This window comes from Salmo salar, chromosome 21, assembly GCF_965601325.2.
Source record: "Salmo salar chromosome 21, fSalSal1, whole genome shotgun sequence".
In the NCBI taxonomy this organism is placed as follows: Eukaryota; Metazoa; Chordata; class Actinopteri; order Salmoniformes; family Salmonidae; genus Salmo; species Salmo salar.
Window position 1 is genome coordinate 12,660,954 of NC_138311.1, and position 19,797 is coordinate 12,680,750.

At 39.2% G+C, this 19,797-nt stretch overlaps 1 protein-coding gene across 1 annotated transcript; it reads left to right on the plus strand.

Moving 5' to 3' along the window:
• Positions 1-339: 339 nt before the first annotated feature.
• Positions 340-19,444, plus strand: LOC106581859 (integrin beta-2). Its single transcript, XM_014164283.3, has 16 exons — positions 340-429; positions 5,101-5,149; positions 5,266-5,375; positions 10,844-11,048; positions 12,213-12,383; positions 12,659-12,900; positions 13,971-14,129; positions 14,318-14,413; positions 14,572-14,661; positions 15,485-15,619; positions 15,915-16,108; positions 16,431-16,663; positions 16,855-17,074; positions 17,369-17,580; positions 17,986-18,152; positions 18,461-19,444. The coding sequence occupies exons 1-16, from the start codon at positions 421-423 to the stop codon at positions 18,524-18,526; spliced, it is 2,358 nt and encodes a 785-aa protein (XP_014019758.1). The 5' UTR covers positions 340-420; the 3' UTR covers positions 18,527-19,444.
• The last annotated feature ends 353 nt before the right edge of the window (positions 19,445-19,797 follow it).

Here is a 19,797-nt window from a genome sequence, read left to right on the forward strand (position 1 = left end):
GTCCCAACAGAGATCATTGCAGTTTGGTCGGCATCTTTCATGCTGCGGGAGGTCAAACAGATGACTTTGGGATGAAAATATTTTTGTTGTCCCATAAATTATTTGGAAATGGTCCTCTTTCTGCTTTGTATGTGTTAGCCTACCTATTGTATTAAAATCACATATTTTTCGCGTTATTCACACACTCAGGATTCGCTGCTTCATCATCATCAACCTCTTCATGTTTACATTTTTGGCATGGATGTTTTTGGGGCCATACTGGTATCATCATAGCCCTGTCTGTTTCCTTCCATAGACTTCCTGTAATGAGGCTGTATGCTTTTTAAAAATAACTGTGATGTTCATCTCAAGCAGTCAGTCAACCACATAGAGAGCTCACCCATGATAGTGAGTTGAGGGTTACATAGGAGCTGCAGCACAATGACTCTTGTGAGTAACGTCCATACAGCTGTATTTATAGTGTATATTTGTTGATACATTTTTTACTAGAAGCAATAACTGTTTTATTACTAAATGTAACATTTGGGACTTTCTATCTTTAGGAGAAGATAATTGTGTTTAATGTTTTAAAGTAGACTAATAATAATAATGTAATATTGTGCCATAGGAGATAGAGGATTTAGGTTCAGGATTTATATTTATCAGCCTGTAAGGATTTATATAAAATAAGTCTCCATTACACTTGAGGCATATAGTATACCATATGATTATTCCATATACTACTACAGCACATACAGTACATACAGCATAGGCCTAGAATGTGAAGCTAGCACCAACGTGTAACTGTACCCTGAAATAATTTGGTTGATTTATAAATACATTTAAAAAATATAAATAAATAAGAAGAACTAACATTGTATTTCTAATGCCTGTGTCTGTTTGAAGGAACAGAAAAAAATGACCAAGTAAAGAAGCTAAATAGACTCTCAATGAAAATAAATAACAGCAGCTATCCAAAAGTATCACGAATGACAGTTCATTGCTTGTTTTATCAGGCTTTTATTAGTTTATTCATAGCTGACCTGTGGAGCATTTAATGTCTCTAATATTAACTCATTGAGTTTACTCATATTTGTGGCGGATATCTCACCATTTGTTAAATGACAGTAAGGCAAAAAAAAGAAGATTGCTCATGCCTAATAAGAAGAGGAGTGAATTGCTTAAGTACTTCTAGCCAACTATTTAAGAAGTGAGATATTTCACAAAAGTTTGGGACAATTTCCCAGAACCAGATCAAACCTGTTCCTGAATGAAGAGTACTCTCAATGTCCAGGAATTCAGCCCCATAACTTTGTAGACTCATATGTACCTCATATGTACTGAATGACTGATCGTCTTCCAATTCACAACCTGTTAGCTATACCTCACTGGGCGGTAACATTTTTTTTTTTTTTTAAATGTGTTCTTAGATACCCGCCTGGATAAATAATGGTAATGAATAATTGAAATACTGGCAATGAAGGACATTTAATTTAACAACAGCTATGCTTTTGAAAGATACTTTTATCTCCTTTACTCTCTGTTCATATGAGTGGCTTTGTCTTCAGCAGGGGAGGCTCCTCAGAGGAGGAAGGGGAGGACTATCAAAATATATAGTGAAACATAAAAATGTATCCTTTTTAGATAAAACGAAATAAATATAACTAAATGACTAATAATAAAAATGAAATATAGTGCATTTGGAAAGTATTCAGACCCCTTCAATTTTTCCACATTCAAGTCCAAGGTAAGCTTTCGGTTTTATTAATTTATTGCCACCCGGGTCCGCCGGTGTTACTGCTAAACTGCAATGCTGTACACTGTAGCGGGTTTAATAACAGGTTAGTTCTAGTAGCTATTGACTATGGCGTTAGCTAATATGGTGACAACGATGTAGGGGCTGTATGAGGCGGTTATGGTACAAAAGTTTGGAGAGTTTTTTTTGCCTGGTTACTTACAGCTGTTGTGTTGGGCACTGAAGCAAACGGAAAACATGAGAGGAGGAGAGCATGTAGATGTGAGAAGGAATTATACAACAAGCAATGTGATGATGCTGTTTGTATGTGGCTGCTATGAAAGTGAAAGATGCACTACACAGAAAACGCTTCGCCATTTCCTGGTTGCTAAAAATCTAATAGTTATCCCAATTTCAGTTTATGTGACAAAACAAACAGGTGTAGTGTAGATAATCATTGTACCATGTAAACCGCTGTGAAATGTATTTTTCATAACCAAAAATATTGTATTTTCAGCTGTTTAAAGCTGGCGTACAAAACCGATAGTAGAAGACGCAAAAGCGAAACTTGAAAACGGGAAGCGTAGCTATAGCGCACATAGACTTGCTTTCAAGGACAGCTCTATAACTCACATTTCTATATGAATTTTGTTGGGTCACCCAAATAGTTACATTTTGCAGCTTGAACTCTGAGTGCTGGTGATCAGGGGTGTATTCATTCTGCCGATTCTGTTTGGGTGGGGGTGGGGGGGGGGGGGGGGTAGATCAGCTTTAATATTTATGGATTGTGGCTTCCATCTACAGTATGTAATTGTCTGCCTCATTTCCAATCCCCAATATATATATATATATATACTATCACCAAGCAGGTGCATTTATACGGAGACTTGATTACACACAGGTGGATTCTATTTATCATCATTAGTCATTTAGGTCAACATTGGATCATTCAGAGATCCTCACTGAACTTCTGGAGAGAGTTTGCTGCACTGAAAGTAAAGGGGCTGAATAATTTTGCACGGCCAATTTTTCAGTTTTTTATTTGTTAAAAAAGTTTGAAATATCCAATAAATTTTGTTCCACTTCATAATTGTGTCCCACTTGTTGTTGATTCTTCATGTTTGAAGCCTGAAATGTGGCAAAAGGTCGAAAAGTTCAAGGGGGCCGAATACTTTCGCAAGGCACTGTATATATATATATATATATATATATATATATATATATATATATACAGTGCCTTGCGAAAGTATTCGGCCCCCTTGAACTTTTCGACCTTTTGCCACATTTCAGGCTTCAAACATGAAGAATCAACAACAAGTGGGACACAATTATGAAGTGGAACAAAATTTATTGGATATTTCAAACTTTTTTAACAAATAAAAAACTGAAAAATTGGCCGTGCAAAATTATTCAGCCCCTTTACTTTCAGTGCAGCAAACTCTCTCCAGAAGTTCAGTGAGGATCTCTGAATGATCCAATGTTGACCTAAATGACTAATGATGATAAATAGAATCCACCTGTGTGTAATCAAGTCTCCGTATAAATGCACCTGCTTGGTGATAGTCTCAGAGGTCCGTTTAAAGCGCAGAGAGCATCATGAAGAACAAGGAACACACCAGGCAGGTCCAAGATACTGTTGTGGAGAAGTTTAAAGCCGGATTTGGATACAAAAAGATTTCCCAAGCTTTAAAACATCCCAAGGAGCACTGTGCAAGCGATAATATTGAAATGGAAGGAGTATCAGACCACTGCAAATCTACAAAGACCCGGCCGTCCCTCTAAACTTTCAGCTCATACAAGGAGAAGACTGATCAGAGATGCAGCCAAGAGGCCCATGATCACTCTGGATGAACTGCAGAGATCTACAGCTGAGGTGGGAGACTCTGTCCATAGGACAACAATCAGTCGTATACTGCACAAATCTGGCCTTTATGGAAGAGTGGCAAGAAGAAAGCCATTTCTTAAAGATATCCATAAAAAGTGTTGTTTAAAGTTTGCCACTAGCCACCTGGGAGACACACCAAACATGTGGAAGAAGGTGCTCTGGTCAGATGAAACCAAAATCAAACTTTTTGGCAACAATGCAAAACGTTATGTTTGGCGTAAAAGCAACACAGCTCATCACCCTGAACACACCATCCCCACTGTCAAACATGGTGGTGGCAGCATCATGGTTTGGGCCTGCTTTTCTTCAGCAGGGGCAGGGAAGATGGTTAAAATTGATGGGAAGATGGATGGAGCCAAGTACAGGACCATTCTGGAAGAAAACCTGATGGAGTCTGCAAAAGACCTGAGACTGGGATGGAGATTTGTCTTCCAACAAGACAATGATCCAAAACATAAAGCAAAATCTACAATGGAATGGTTCACAAATAAACATATCCAAGTGTTAGAATGGCCAAGTCAAAGTCCAGACCTGAATCCAATCAAGAATCTGTGGAAAGAACTGAAAACTGCTGTTCACAAACGCTCTCCATCCAACCTCACTGAGCTCGAGCTGTTTTGCAAGGAGGAATGGGCAAAAATTTCAGTCTCTCGATGTGCAAAACTGATAGAGACATACCCCAAGCGACTTACAGCTGTAATCGCAGCAAAAGGTGGCGCTACAAAGTATTAACTTACGGGGGCTGAATAATTTTGCACGCCCAATTTTTCAGTTTTTTATTTGTTAAAAAAGTTTGAAATATCCAATAAATTTCGTTCCACTTCATGATTGTGTCCCACTTGTTGTTGATTCTTCACAAAAAATTACAGTTTTATATCTTTATGTTTGAAACCTGAAATGTTGCACAAGGTCGAAAAGTTCAAGGGGGCCGAATACTTTCACAAGGCACTGTATATATATATATATATATATATATATATATATATATATATATATATATATATATATATATACACAGTACCAGTCAAAAGTTTGGACTCACCTTGTAAAATTCTAAAAACCTGTTTTCACTTTATCGTTACGGAATATTGTGTGTACATTGCTGAGAATTTTTCTTATATTTAATCAATTTTAGAATAAGGCTGTTACGTAATGAAATGTGAAAAAAAGTCAAGGGGTCTGGATACTTTCCAAAGGCACTGCATATACACACAGTACCAGTCCAAAGTTTGGACACACCTACTCATTCAAGGTGTGGCCACCAAATATTAACCCTCAGAGACAGTGGTTGATATTGCTCAGAATATTGGACAGTGGCCATGTGTGCATCAGATTCTAATAGTATAGGAGCTCTTACAGTGTACAGCTCTTACAGTGTATGTTTATCCACAGTGCACTTTTACTGGTGTTTGAACGGTAAATATAGACGACTGTAATAGTCTTTGACATTTGGTCATGATTGATGGAGTGACCAATGGCTGTTCCCTCTTTCTGTCACCAGGAAATGTATCCGTGTGTGTCTCTCCTGCTCCTGATGATGGGCAGAGGTGGTACGTTATTAAAAAAGTCAACAAAATCACCTCTTGATTTCTAAAATTCTCACAATTATAATATGAGTCATCCTGTGTGTGTGTGGTGTGTGTGTGTGTGTGTGTGTGTGTGTCAGCCATTCCCCTAGTGCTCTCCCAGGAGGTGAAAGTATGTTCCAAAACAGTGATCAACTCCTGCAGTGACTGCATCAAATCAGGAGCGTACTGCGCGTGGTGCAAACAACTGGTGAGGAGAGCCATATACAGTTGAAGTTGGAAGTTTACATACACCTTAGCCAAAAACATTTAAACTCAGTTTTTCACAATTCCTGACATTTAATCTTAGTAAAAATTCCCTGTTTTAGGTCAGTTAGGATCACCACTTTATTTTGAGAATGTGAAATGTCAGAATAATAGCAGAGGGAATTATTTATTTCAGCTCTCACATCACATTCCCAGTGGGTCAGAAGTTTACATACACTCAATTAGTATTTGGTAGCATTGCCTTTAAATTGTTTAACTTGGGTCAAACGTTTCGGGTAGCCTTCCACAAGCTTCCCACAGTAAGTTGGGTGAATTTTGGCCCATTCCTCCTGACAGAGCTGGTGTAACTGAGTCAGGTTTGTAGGCCTCCTTGCTCGCACACACTTTATCAGTTCTGCCCACACATTTTCTATAGGATTGAGGTCAGGGCTTTGTGATGGCCACTCCAAGACCTTGACTTTGTTGTCCTTAAGCCATTTTGCCACAACTTTGGAAGTATGCTTGGGGTCACTGTCCATTTGGAAGACCCATTTGCGACCAAGCTTTAACTTCCTGACTGATGTCTTGAGATGTTGCTTCAATATAGCCACATAATTTTCCTCCTCATCATGCCATCTATTTTGTGAAGTGCAGAAGTCCCTCCTGCAGCAAAGCACCCCCACAGCATGATGCTGCCACCCCCGTGCTTCACGGTTGGGATGGTGTTCTTCGGTTTGCAAGCCTCCCCCTTTTTCCTCCAAACATAACGATGGTCATTATGGCCAAACAGTTCTATTTTTGTTTCATCAGACCAGAGGACATTTCTCCAAAAAGTACGATCTTTGTCCCCATGTGCAGTTGCAAACCTTAGTCTTTATGGTGGTTTTGGAGCAGTGGCTTCTTCCTTGCTGAGCGACCTTTCAGGTTATGTCGATATAGAACTCGTTTTACTGTGGATATAGATACTTTTGTACCTGTTTCGTCCAGCATCTTCACAAGGTCCTTTGCTGTTGTTCTAGGATTGATTTGCACTTTTCACACCAAAGTACGTTCATCTCTAAGAGAAAGAACGCGTTTCCTTCCTGAGCGGTATGATGGCTGCGTGGTCCCATGGTGTTTATACTTGCGTACTATTGTTTGTACACATGAACGTGGTACCTTCAGGCATTTGGAAATTACTCCCAAGGATGAACCAGACTTGTGGAGGTCTACCATTTTTTTCTGAGGTCTTGGCTGATTTCTTTTGATTTTCCCATGATGTCAAGCAAAGAGACACTGAGTTTGAAGGTAGGCCTTGAAATACATCCACAGGTACACCTCCAATTGACTCAAATTATGTCAATTAGCCTATCAGAATCTTCTAATGCCATGACATCATTTTCTGGAATTTTCCAAGCTGTTTAAAGGCACAGTCAACTTAGTGTATGTAAACTTCTGACCTACTGGAATTGTGATACAGTGAATTATAAGTGAAATAATCTGTCTGTAAACAATTGTTGGAAAAATTACTTGTGTCATGCACAAAGTAGGTGTCCTAATCGACTTGCCAAAACTATAGTTTGTTAACAAGAAATTTGTGGAGTGGTTGAAAAACGAGTTTTAATGACTGACATAAGTGTATTTAAACTTCCGACTTCAACGGTATCTATGTGTGATTGATTGCCAGTGGTGGAAAAAGTACCCAATTGTCATTGTTGAGTAAAAGTAAAATTGGGTTTTAAATATACATCAGTATCAAAACTAAATGTAATTGCTAAAATATACTTATTAAAATAACTTGAAATTCCTTATATTAAGCAAACCAGAATGCACAATGTTCTTGTTTTTTAAAATTTACAGATAGCCGGTGGCACACTCCAACACTCAGACATCATTTACAAACAAAGCATTTGTGTTTAGTGATTCCGCCAGATCAGAGGCAGTAGGGATGACCAGGGATGTTCTCTTGATAAGTGTGTGAATTGAACCATTTTCTGTCCTGCTAAACATTCGAAATGTAACGGTACTTTTGGGTGTCAAGGAAAAAGTATGGAGTAAAAAGTACATTACTTTCTTTAAAAATGTAGTGAAGTAAAAGTTGTCAAAAATATAAATAAAGTACAGATACTCTAAAAAACTACTTAAGTAGTACTTTAAAGTATTTTTACTTAATTACTTTACACCACTGGTGATAGCAGTGCTTAAACTATAGATATAAACAAGGTGTAGGCCTAAATTATATCTCCTCTTTAAGACCCATGCATGTGAGTAAACTAGATGCTAACATGCATTTGGTTGTCTATGTATAGCGGTGTATGCAAACAGAGCTGAGAATATGCATGAAGGTGCTAAGCCACAGCATGTGGGTGGGTGTGCTAGCAGCAGTACTAAAATATACATGTGAAGGCCTTATTTTATTTCCATTTCTTGGTAACACTTAATTTGAATAATAGTCCCTTAGGTCTAAATGTTCAACTAAGCACAAACTGTCATTTTAATTGTCAACTGCAACATTGTTTGTAAACAACTACAGCGACCAAAAAAAATAAACTAATTTTGAGTTGCTGGATATAGTTTGATATTCAGGTAATCTGTAGAGGACTATCCACAGACAGTCAGACCTCTTGAAACCAACCTAGAGAGATGGTCTTAACTAGGGGTCCTACTAATTTAAAATTCATTCCAACACATTTACTACAAATTCAGAGTGAATTACAGAGAAACTCCATCACTAGCTGCAGATTTGTAACTGGCTAATGTGATTCTCCATTAGCCATTACAGGATTGCTTCTGTTTGGCGTAGACAGAGAATTTTCGAACAGCCTTAACTTGGCGATAGTATCTTTGTTCTCAAATCGGCCAAACGTATATTCTAAAATGTCTGTGTCAAGTTGCAGGTAGTTGAAATTGCGACATTATTAAAATGTTTTTTGCTCCATGAAGTAATCCAATAATGTGTGTGCCACAATCTTGTCTATTTCAAATCATAACATGCGGCACTTCAGGGTGGACCCACCTGTATTAATCAATAAGAGAAGATTTGAAATAGACAAGATGACGGCATGCATATTGTTGGATTACTTCATTTAATAATGGAGAATTTTCTAAATTCAAATGACTCACCGACATTTTAGAGATACATGTTTGGCCGAATCGAGTACGAAGATAGTATCGCCTATGTTGTAAGGTGATTGTCATAAAACCAGGTTTAAAATGTTAAATTAAAAAAAATCTTTTAAAAAAACGAATTTCAATAAAACACAATACGTTGCTGTGGATTGTACATAAATCATTGAAAAGAAAGTTTACATTAAATATTTATTACGTATAAACAGTGTCTGTGGACATGTGTCTCATTACCGTAACAATTCAAGTTTCTGTTAAACTCCAATCAGTTTTTGAGTAGTTTTATTCACCCATGATGCATAATATAGAAGAGTAGTCCTTAGATGAGCACAAGTTAAGTTAATTTATTTGCTTACAATGCACTCAGAAAGTATTCAGTATTCAGATTTCCCACATTTTGTTACATTAATCCTTATTCTAAAATTGATTAAATATTTTTTTCTCTCCTCATCAATCTACACACAATACCCCATAATGACAAAGCAAAAACCGTTTTTTAGACATTTTTGCAAATGTATTAAAAATAAAAATGGAAATATTAAATTTTCATAAATATTCAGACTCTTTACTTAGTACTTTGTTGAAGCACCTTTGGCAGCAATTACAGCCTCGAGTCTTCTTGGGTATGACACTATAAGCTTGGCACACCTGTATTTGGGGAGTTTCTCCCTTTCTTCTCTGCAGATCCTCTCAAGGTCTGTCAGGTTGGATGGGGAGCATCACTGCACAGCTATTTTCAGGTCTCTCCAGAAATGTTCGAAATGTTCAGGTTCAAGCCCTAGGACATTCAGATACTTGTCCCGAAGCCACTCCTGTGTGGTCTTAGCTGCTTAGGGTCATTGTCCTGTTGGAAGGTGAACCTTCGCCTCAGTCTTGAGCGCTCTGGAGCAGGTTTTCATCAAGGATCTCTCTGTACTTTTCTTCGTTCAACTTTCCCTCGATCCTGACTAGTCTGCCAGTCCCTGCCTCTGAAAAACATCCTCACAGCATGATGCTGCCACCTCCAAGCTTCACTGTAGGGATGGTGCCAGGTTTCCTCCAGACGTGACACTTGGCATTCAGGCCAAAGAGTTCAATCTTGGTTTCATCAAACCATAGAATCTTGTTTCTCATGGTCTGAGAGTCCTTTAGGTGCCTTTTGGCAAAGTCCAAAGGGGCTGTCATGTGCCTTTTACTGAGGAGTGTCTTCCGTCTGGCCACTCTACCATAAAGGCCTGATTGGTGAAGTGCTGCAGAGATGGTTGTCCTTCTGGAAGGTTCACCCATCTCCACAGAGGAACTCTGGAGCTCTTTCAGAGTGACCATAGGTTTCTTGGTCACCTCCCTGACCAAGGCCCTTCTCCCCCGATTGCTCAGTTTTACTACTGTGTTCTTGGGGACCTTCAATGCTGCAGGCATTTTTTAGTACCCTTCCCCAGATCTGTGCCTCGACACAGTCCTGTCTCGGAGCTCTATGGACAATTCTTTCGACCTCATGGCTTGGTTTTTGCTCTGACATGCACTTTCAACTGTGGGACCTTATATAGACAGGTGTGTGCCTTTCCAAATTATGTCTAATCAATTGAATTGACCACAGGTGGACTCCAATCAAGTTGTAGAAACATCTCAAGGATGATCAATTGAAACAGGATGCACCTGAGCTCAATTTCGAGTCTCATAGCAAAAGGTCAGAATACTTATTTAAATAAGGTATTTCTGTTTTTTATTTTTTATAGATTTGCAAACATTTTTAAAACGAGTTTTCGCTTTGTCATTATGAGGTATTGTGTGTAGATTGATCAGGATTTAAAAAAAATCAGTTTTAGAATAAGACTGTAACGTAAAAATGAAGGAAAAAGTCAAGGGGTCTGAATACTTTCCGAATGCACTGTATATGCCTTCAGAATGATGTTCTTATTCTCAAACACCCCCTTTACCCCACGTTCTCATTACCAAAATAGCTCAAATTGGGAAAAAGTCTGATTTAATTTGATCATAATTGTATAATTTAATTCGAAATATTTTTATTTTCAGTGTTATGTTTATCAGGCCTTTTCATTAGGGGAGCAATGTAAAAAAAAAAAGTAAAAATATGGATTTGTTTATTACTTTTTTGGACATCTAAAACTGCTTCGGTAATTAGCATTTTGTGAAAATGTTGGTAAAATGCATAATATCTCATTCAAAAACGTAATAATAATTATGAAATAGATAAGTACATATGCTCATCTCAGTGATTCAAGAGGACATTTCTTGAAAAATGACCCTTGAGAATTGTTTGGTGACAGTTTTGTGAGAATTACCTTGTAACAGCTGACGGAGAATCACATTATCCCGTTGCAAATCTGTAGCTACTCCATCACAGTTGCCAGTCTGTTCCATTCCCAGAACTTCATCAAAGCAGGGGAGCAGGAAGCAGCTCGCTGTGACACCTGGGCTCAGCTAGTAGAAAGGGGCTGCATGGAAGGAGACATCATATCTCCCGAGAATACCTTTTCTTTTTCTAAGAACATCGCCCTGTCCAACACTGCATTGGACAAGGAGGAACCCATCCAGCTCCGTCCTCAGGAGGTCAATCTGAAGCTCAAACCAGGTGAGGGTTCTCAAAATGGCCACCATGTAGTGATGTGACGTTTGATACCGGATCTCTGAGGCATGCGTCGAAAATGCTAAGAAGCTAACTTCGAAGCAGTGCGTGTATCACTTTATCAGAAGTAAATCATGACGTCCGAAGATTCGTTTGATCACGTGCTTTTTCAAACCGTGTGTTGCAAAATTCGAGATCCCACTGATTTCGCCATGGTTCCGGTGCTTTCTTGGATTCCAAGCTGCTTTTTAACACCAACCTCTACTGGAACCCATACTTACAAATATAGTTTTGGTTTTGTACTAAAAGTTAGCAGGTAGAGTAGGTAACTATGTAACATTCAGGGAAGTGAGAATATGAGGTCAAATCCCATTGAAGACACACTATTTTGAAAATTGTTTTATGTGAAACCACACTTTCTGCACTGTTGTTCAAATCATTTGTTTTATTTAGTATAGTATAAACTTCTGTCTTAAGTATGACGTAAGACACAAAGCATGATGTAAGATGCAAACCTGGTATTCCAACTGACTATAGGCTAACAAAGCCAATGACTTTCCGGTGCACCATGTAGATTTGAGGAAAAGTATGGAGAAAAATAAGTCTCTGATCATCACACGCTGCTATTTATTGCTGACCATTGCATTGGAACAGATAATGAAGCTCCGAGTTATTAACAATTTTTCGGCACAATTTGGTGAAAGCGCCGAAGCCTTCAGAAAGCCTCAGTTTCCCATCACTACCGCCATGTTCTGAAAATGGCTAAAACCAGACCTGTTTAAGCATGGGTAGAGCATTTTTTCCACCAATTAGTCAACTAGGTTGAACTTTTATGGGTTAAATGAGGATAACAGAATTTCATTCAGGTTAGCACCAGGGATCAGCCAATTAACTAAACTCCTCAGCGAACATTTCCTAACTACAGGTGGCAGTAAATCACCAACCTTGGCTTTAAGCTCTCTATCCAACTCTATGGCTGTAACAGATTCAAAGTAGTCAAATGCAATCACAATAAAAGGATCTTAAAATGGAAAATGAACGTCCTCAATTTCATCATTACTGTTATCCTTGCAGTCTATGTTTGTTTTTATGAAAGTAATACATCTTTTCATTCACTTTTTACTTTTCTCTTGGGCATTTCAGTTTTCATCTTGATGTTGCTTTTTTCAGGACTGCCTTGTACATTCAAGCTGGACTTTCAGAGAGTAGAGGGCTATCCTGTTGATCTCTACTACCTGATGGATCTGTCCTACTCCATGGAGGATGATTTGAGGAGCATCAAGACTCTGGGAAATGAACTGTTTAATGCTCTGCAAGGCATCACAAAAAAAGGACAAATCGGTGACATAATCTCAGATCAGATAAAATTGTTCAAATACTATTTGATTATTTTATTTGCATTTGCTTTAGTTTGCCTTGGGTGTCCACGTGGGCAGGGTTTGCACTTTTGGGACTTTCCTATTAGTTCCATTCCAACAGCACAGCTAAAGTATTTCAAATGATTTCAAATAGTATGTGAATCCAGGTCTATCTCAGCTCCAATTCCTACTCAAAATCAATGTATGTCCATGGGTGTCCATGAATCTCATTTTTATAACCATTACCTTTTGCTCTAGGTTTCGGCTCTTTTGTAGACAAGACTGTCCTGCCGTTCACTAACACCAACCCGGAGAAGCTGAATAAGCCATGCGCCGAAACGGAGAAGTACTGCCAACCTGCTTTTGGCTACAGACATGTTCTTAGCATGACGGAAAACAAAGCTGAGTTTGAGAGCGAGGTCAACAAGCAGCGCATCTCTGGGAACTTAGACTCCCCCGAAGGGACGCTGGACGCCATCATGCAGGCTGCAGTCTGTGGGGTAAGAGTAGACTAATCCCACAGAGCAAAAATATGTTGAATCAACATTCTGTCAACATACTGAAGTTGAAAATCAGTGACAGTTTTTGGTTAGCCTGTTGTCGAAGCAGCATTGTGTATCATAGATAAGTACATAAGTTGCCAAGTACAGTACTTCAACTCCTCCATGGAGTTGAGTGCAGACTATAGTTTTTTAAATGAACCTCCGACTCGCTTCGCTTCAATACTTCAAAAATGTTCATTCTTAAACACTTACTGTATACCTATGTTTGTCCTCTGTTGTTGCATGTCTTTCTTCGTTAGTTGAAATCAATACTTTTTAATAAAACGTTAGTCAAATACAACCACTGACTGTTTCCTGATTGAGATTCAATTGGCACTTGCGCATTCGCTCTGAGTTGCCATCTTAGAGCAACAGCAATAAGGAAACAGTCGGTGGTTGTATTTGATTAATGTTTTATTAAAAAGTATTGACTTCAGCTAATGAAGAAAGGCATATAGAGACTAGGAGTCAGAGGTTAGTTTCAATGTAGTAGTAGTACAGTAGTAGTGGTGGTGGTAGTAGTTGTTCATTTATCAGACGCTTTTGTCCAAAGCGACTTAGTCATGCTGTCATACATTTGATGTATGGGTGGTCCCGGGAATCAAGCTCACAATCCTGGCATTACATGCTCTACCAACTGAGCTACAGGGGACCACAAAAACTATAGTCTGCGCTCAACTCTGTGGAGGAGTTGAGGTACTTGGCAAGTACAGTAGATAGGTAGCCCTATATAGACAAACAGGGAAATAGTCCACTTCTGCAACAAAAAATTCACACAGAGATGTGGTCGGCCTATTGTTATTCCAACAATTTTCATAATTCAATGAAATGGAGCAGAATGATGAAATATACGCACGTTGTGAAACTTAAATGTATTTCTGTATTTTTACACATTACGATAGGTAAAAAAAAGGGTACTGCTAGTGTAGCACTCGAAAGAGAAACTCAGGCCCCTAACAATGTATGATGAATACATTTTCACCTCTTTGCCATTCATTTTATATGAAGCCCCAAATTGCTTTCAACAGGACAGGATTGGCTGGAGGAATAGCAGCACTCGGCTTATCGTCCTGACCACCGACGATGGCTTCCACATGGCAGGGGATGGCAAGCTGGCTGGCATACTGGAGCCCAATGATGAGAGATGTTACATGGACAATAACCTGTACAGCAAGAGCAATGAAATGGTATGTGATGACATGCAGCACATTCAGATCAGTATCATTGGTCCTCAACAAAACTATATGAAACATACCATAAGAGATTATGAGAAATATGTAGTGAATGTAACAGCATGACTTAGAAGCCTGCATTCCAGCCCATTTGTCCCTAAACAATTACATTGTTGAGGTTGTACAAGTGTCTCTGTATGTAGGACTACCCATCTGTTGGTCAAGTGGCTAATCAGTTAGAGAAGAACAACATTCAGCCAATCTTTGCTGTGACGAAGAACATGGAGCACGTATACAGGGTAAGTGGACTCTTTCTTTCCTTTATTTTTCCTCTGTCTTTCTATTATTCATTTTAATGTTGTCTAAAGGTGTTTCGGCACCAATATTTTGACACACTTCAACATATCTAATGCAGGCACTTATTAATCCTGTGACATAATCAACACCTTTATTCCAGGAACTCAGTAAAATGATCCCCAAGTCTGAGGTGGGAGTGTTGTCAGCTGACTCCCATAATGTTGTGGAATTGATCAAAAATGCCTACAATGTAAGACATTTATAATCTTTTGTTATTAACTTAACAAATCACAACAAAAAAAACCTGTACTCCAAGAAATCATATTGTAATTATGTGTGGAACTTTACTTGAGTTCAGTGGTGGGAAAAGTACTAAATTGTCATACTTAAGTAAAAGTAAAGATACCTTAATAGAAAATTACTCGATTAAATGTAAGTCACCCAGTAAAATACTACTATCTGGTTTTAAATGTACTTAAGTACAGTGGGAAAAGTTCTTAATAGTCATACTTGAGTAAAAGTTAAAGTAAATGCCACACATCAAATTCCTTATATTAAGCAAACCAGACGGCACAATTGTATTGTTTTTTAATTATGGACAGACAGGGGCACACGCCAACACTCAGACATAATTGACAAACTCAGTATTTGTGTTTAGTGAGCCCGCCAGCTCAGAGACAATAGGGATGACAACGTGTTAAATTTATAGGTGCGTGAATTGGACCATAATTCTGTCCTGCCTGAGCATTTGAAATGTAACAAGTACTTTTTGGTGTCAGGGAAAATGTATAGGAGTAAAAAGTGCATATTTTCTTTAGGAATGTAGTGGAGTAAAAAAGTAAAAAGTACATATACCCCCCAAAACTACTTACGTTTTACATTTAAAGTATTTTTATTTAAGTACTTTACACCATTTTTACTTAAGTACTTTACAACCCTGCTGGAGTTCATCATAAACTTGAAACTCTAGTATCTCTAGGAATAAAGTGTCCGTTTGGATTTTCTTGGGTTGTTTTTTTCTGGTGATGTAGCGTTGGTGTCAGCTCTAAGACTGTTTTGTGTCTCTGACACAGAGGCTCTCTTCCAAAGTGACGGTGACTCATGATGCTCTCCCTGACAATGTGAGAGTCACTTACACTCCGCTCTGTCCTGAAGGGGGAACCTCAAGGGACAAAGGAGTGTGTAACAATGTGGGAGTGGGACAGATGGTAAGTGCTCAGCAGCAACAGACTATCCCATACCAAAAATAATATGGTAACACTTAACTTTCATGAATAAGCATTAATGAACTGTTGACAAAACATTCATTAAATATGTATTTAATTACTTGTAAACATTTATATGCATCTAAAAGGATTATAAGCATTATAATTCATATAATGGCTAATTACTGAAATGTATTATAAAGTGGTATACTTCAGGAATACATTTAGTTACATGATACATAGCAACAAACAGTATCCAAACAGATACCCTAAAATGCCTCTCTTGAATTCCTCTCAGGTGTCTTTCAACATAACAGTGACAGCGGATGAATGTATGGACAGTGTAATGTCTTTCCTGATTGGTCCGTTGGGTATGAAGGACAAGCTGAAGGTGAGCTTGTCGACTCACTGCAAGTGTGAGTGTAATGACACTGTGATGGTCGATCACCAGAACTGCAACGGGAAGGGCCGAGTCAACTGTGGCATGTGCAGGTAAGGCAGGCATTGGCCGGGATATTAAAAAAAAATAGCACGTGCAGTACTTTCATTCTTATTTTGATTTAGTCAATATTGAATTCAATATGTGATGCACGATTCACCCTCCTTCCCGCTATGTGTGCATTGAGTCACCTGAAAAACAAATGGCCTTCTGGGAAACATGAACTGATATGATTCACCTATTTTCTATACTGTATCTATATTCTCTATATTCTGGGGGGACAAAACACAGGCACCACGGTGGGGAGGGGGGGGGGGCATGTAAAGTATTCACAAGCAATCTGTACATTTGGCTATTTTCCCCAACTCTGTGCAGTTGCAACGCCGGCTTCGTGGGCCAGATGTGTGAGTGCTCCATCGGGGAGAAGGATGAGAGCTCTCTGAGAGCAGCGTGCCGGAAGGACAACGGCACGGACTGCGAAGGACGAGGGGACTGTGTGTGTGGCATTTGCCAGTGCTACACCTTACCAGGCGGCAGCACCTACTACGGCACGCATTGCGAATGTGAAAACGAGAGCTGCGAGAAGTTCCAGAACAAACTGTGTGGAGGTGGAGTCTGATATATAGGAAAATACTGTATCAATTGGGGGGGGGGGGGGAATATAGATAACATAGGAAATATAGATGAAAACATATGCGTGCATTTATGTATGCCATTTGTTTACTTTCTGTTAATGACAGTTCCATTCTGATTTAAGCTATTCAAAATTCTGACATAAGATCACTTCTTTGTGTTGAAGGGAATGGAAAATGCCGTTGCAAAAATTGCGAATGCAACCCCGGGTACGAGGGCACCGCCTGCCAATGCAAGAAGTCGGACGAGCAGTGTCGCACACTAAGCGGGAGTGTGTGCAGCGGCAGGGGCACATGCCAGTGTAACCAGTGCAAGTGTATTGAGGGCTACCAGCGGCCCTACTGTCTGACCTGTCCCGCCTGCCATAGCCCCTGTATAACCAAGGGGTAAAATGGCCTGGGCCCTCCTTTTCCACTCACATAACCACCTTTTTCACTGGCCCCTTGGGGTAATGTTGTTGGAGCCATTGTGTACACGTTAAAAGCCACAGGACAAAGATGGCTACCATGGATCGTAAAGGAATAACTAGGAGAATAGAAAATACCATGTCTGGGTGTTGCCATCTTACTCAAAACGAAGAGTTTTTTTAATCAAAGCATGCGTTTAAGTGTTAAAGAGAAGAGAGAAAACGTTGAGCAATGACGTTTCTCACTATTTACCTCTTGTTCTTCTGTTTTCAGGAAATGCATTGAGTGTTGGGGCTTTCAGACAGGCCCATTCAGTAAGAACTGCTCCCAGGCCTGTGCAAGTATCAATGAATTCAAGATGGTGGAGATGTTGCCACCTGGTAAGCCTTGTGATGTGAGGGATGTGGAGAACTGCCGGGTGTTCTTTACCATTAAACAGTTGGATGGAGAGGACAACTACACCGCCCAAATACTAAAGACCAGAGGTAAGAGACATGTCTTGTGCAACTAAAAAGTATGCCCATGTTACCTTCATTGCCCACAGAGACAGAAATATGTGCTGGGGTTAATTGACCGCCCATATTGTTTGAAGGGCATCAGATAGTCAGCTTTTTAGTCAGCTTAATCTGGGTCCAGGAAATTTCCCCTACATGCAAATATACTCCATAAACTATCAGTTACATTTTTTTCCCAGGTAAGTGGCAACTTTGCTGATATGGGAAAGCTAGATTTAACATGGTTAGACACATCTTAATTGCATGTTAACCTGCTAGAGGGAACTATTTCAAAACAAAGTGTAACCAAGTGTTTTCGCAGCAGAAACATAATCCTGTGATAGCTCCAGGACTGCCTAAACTGACGATTGTTTATGTCCGTCCTAAATGTGTTAGAGTGTCCCAAGTTGCCAAACATCTATGCCATCATTGGAGGCTCCATCGTAGGAGTGACTGTCATCGGAATCCTGATCCTGCTCCTCATCAAAGTCCTCTTCTACATGAAAGACCTGAAGGAGTACCGCAAATTTATGAGTGATGCGCAGAAAACCAGGTGGTCGGAGGTGAGTGACATTTGCTTGCACATAAAAAACATCACTTTGAGTATGGCAGAACTGCACAGCAGTGGTCTACACTACACAACCTGGGGGGCCTCGTTCATAAAACACTCTTGCAAGATTTGATACGTAATTGTACAAAGTCAAAATCCATGCCAATGTTGTGATTTATTAACCTTGTATGTCAGTTGCCCTAAATGTATGGCTGGCAAAGACGGCAGCTATGAAAAACATGATAATGTGTTTATCGCTCCAGACATCTGAGTTCCAAACATTACAGATCTTCTATAATTTCTCATTTGTCCTCTCAACAGAATAAGAATCCAATATTCCAGGAGGCAACCACCACCGTGGCTAACCCTACCTTTACTGGAGAATAAGTTCAGGGAAGTCAGTTAAGACATTCGGTTGGATGCAAATGCATACATTTATTGTTTCTGTTTTAATGTGCATTTTATGTAGATTAGTTCATTCATTTATACATTGGTCTGTCTTTTTGTGTGTCCTGAGTCTGAACATTTAGAGAATGACAGAACTTGTACTGATGGAAAAAGAAAACTGCTGCAATGTTGCTACATTATCTTATGTCTAGTTGGAGTCAATTCCATTTTAGCTCAATTAAATGCAGGAATTCGTTTAGAAAAGTACTGAATAGTTTTGTGCAAGCCTGGTTTTATTTTGTTTGGGATTATAAACTGTTGTGTAAAAAGTTGGACACATTGTTCAACTTCATGAAACCTATTAAAGGCCCAGTGCAGTCAGTGTGATTCTCCTGTGTTTTATATATATTCCCACACTGAGGTTGGAATAATACTGTGAAATTGTCAAAATAATGATAATGCCCTTTTAGTGTAAGAGCTGTTTGAAAAGACCACCTGAAATGTCAGCCTGTTTTGATGGGATGGAGTTTTGGTGCCTGATGACATCACCAGGCGGTAAATTAGTTAATAGACCAATAAGAAATAGTAACAAACCTCTCTGCCAATAACAGCTAGTTTTCAGTATTACCCTCCCCACTCAGACCACTCCCAGATAGTCCTCGCTAAATTATTGCTTGAGAAATTTGCCTTTGCTAAGAATTTTTGGGGGTTCAATTTTAAATGAAAACAATCACATTAAGGTACTTAATTGTTACTCAGAAATGATTTGATATCGAGATAAAATGGCTGCTTTGGACCTTTAAGCAATTATTTTTGTAGCTTTTATGTAGTTATCTACAATGTACCATGACTGTACATCATGAGTAAATATTGGATAAAGAAGCAAGTGAATGCTGAAATAAAACTCTCTCTTGATTTGATGGACTCCAGCTCATGATTCAAAGGAAGAGAATGTGATGCACTCTGCAGTCATCACAACAACAGAGCACATTTGATTAATAACCTACAAAGATCTACTATTGTGTACACTAGCAGTGCTTCCCTCCCTTCTTTTCTCTATATTGTTAATATTCAAATGTATATTATAAAGAAATCTATCTCATCTGCTATTGTGCGATTCTTTTACAGCAGCAAAATGCACCTTCCCAAGCACTTACAATCCTGTGCAACCTTGCCAGCTCATTGGCGCCTTGTGCAAGAGACGACGACGGGGGGGGGGGGGGAATGGGAAAGGGAACTAGGGAGAAAGGTGGGGGAGCTGGATCTCCTAC

Excerpts from the sequence above, each read along its gene's own strand:
- LOC106581859 (XM_014164283.3), top strand. Across the intron at positions 12,384-12,658 it reads CACAAAAAAAGGACAAATCG|GTTTCGGCTCTTTTGTAGAC; the intron begins GTGACATAATCT and ends CTTTTGCTCTAG. Across the intron at positions 12,901-13,970 it reads TGCAGGCTGCAGTCTGTGGG|GACAGGATTGGCTGGAGGAA; the intron begins GTAAGAGTAGAC and ends TGCTTTCAACAG.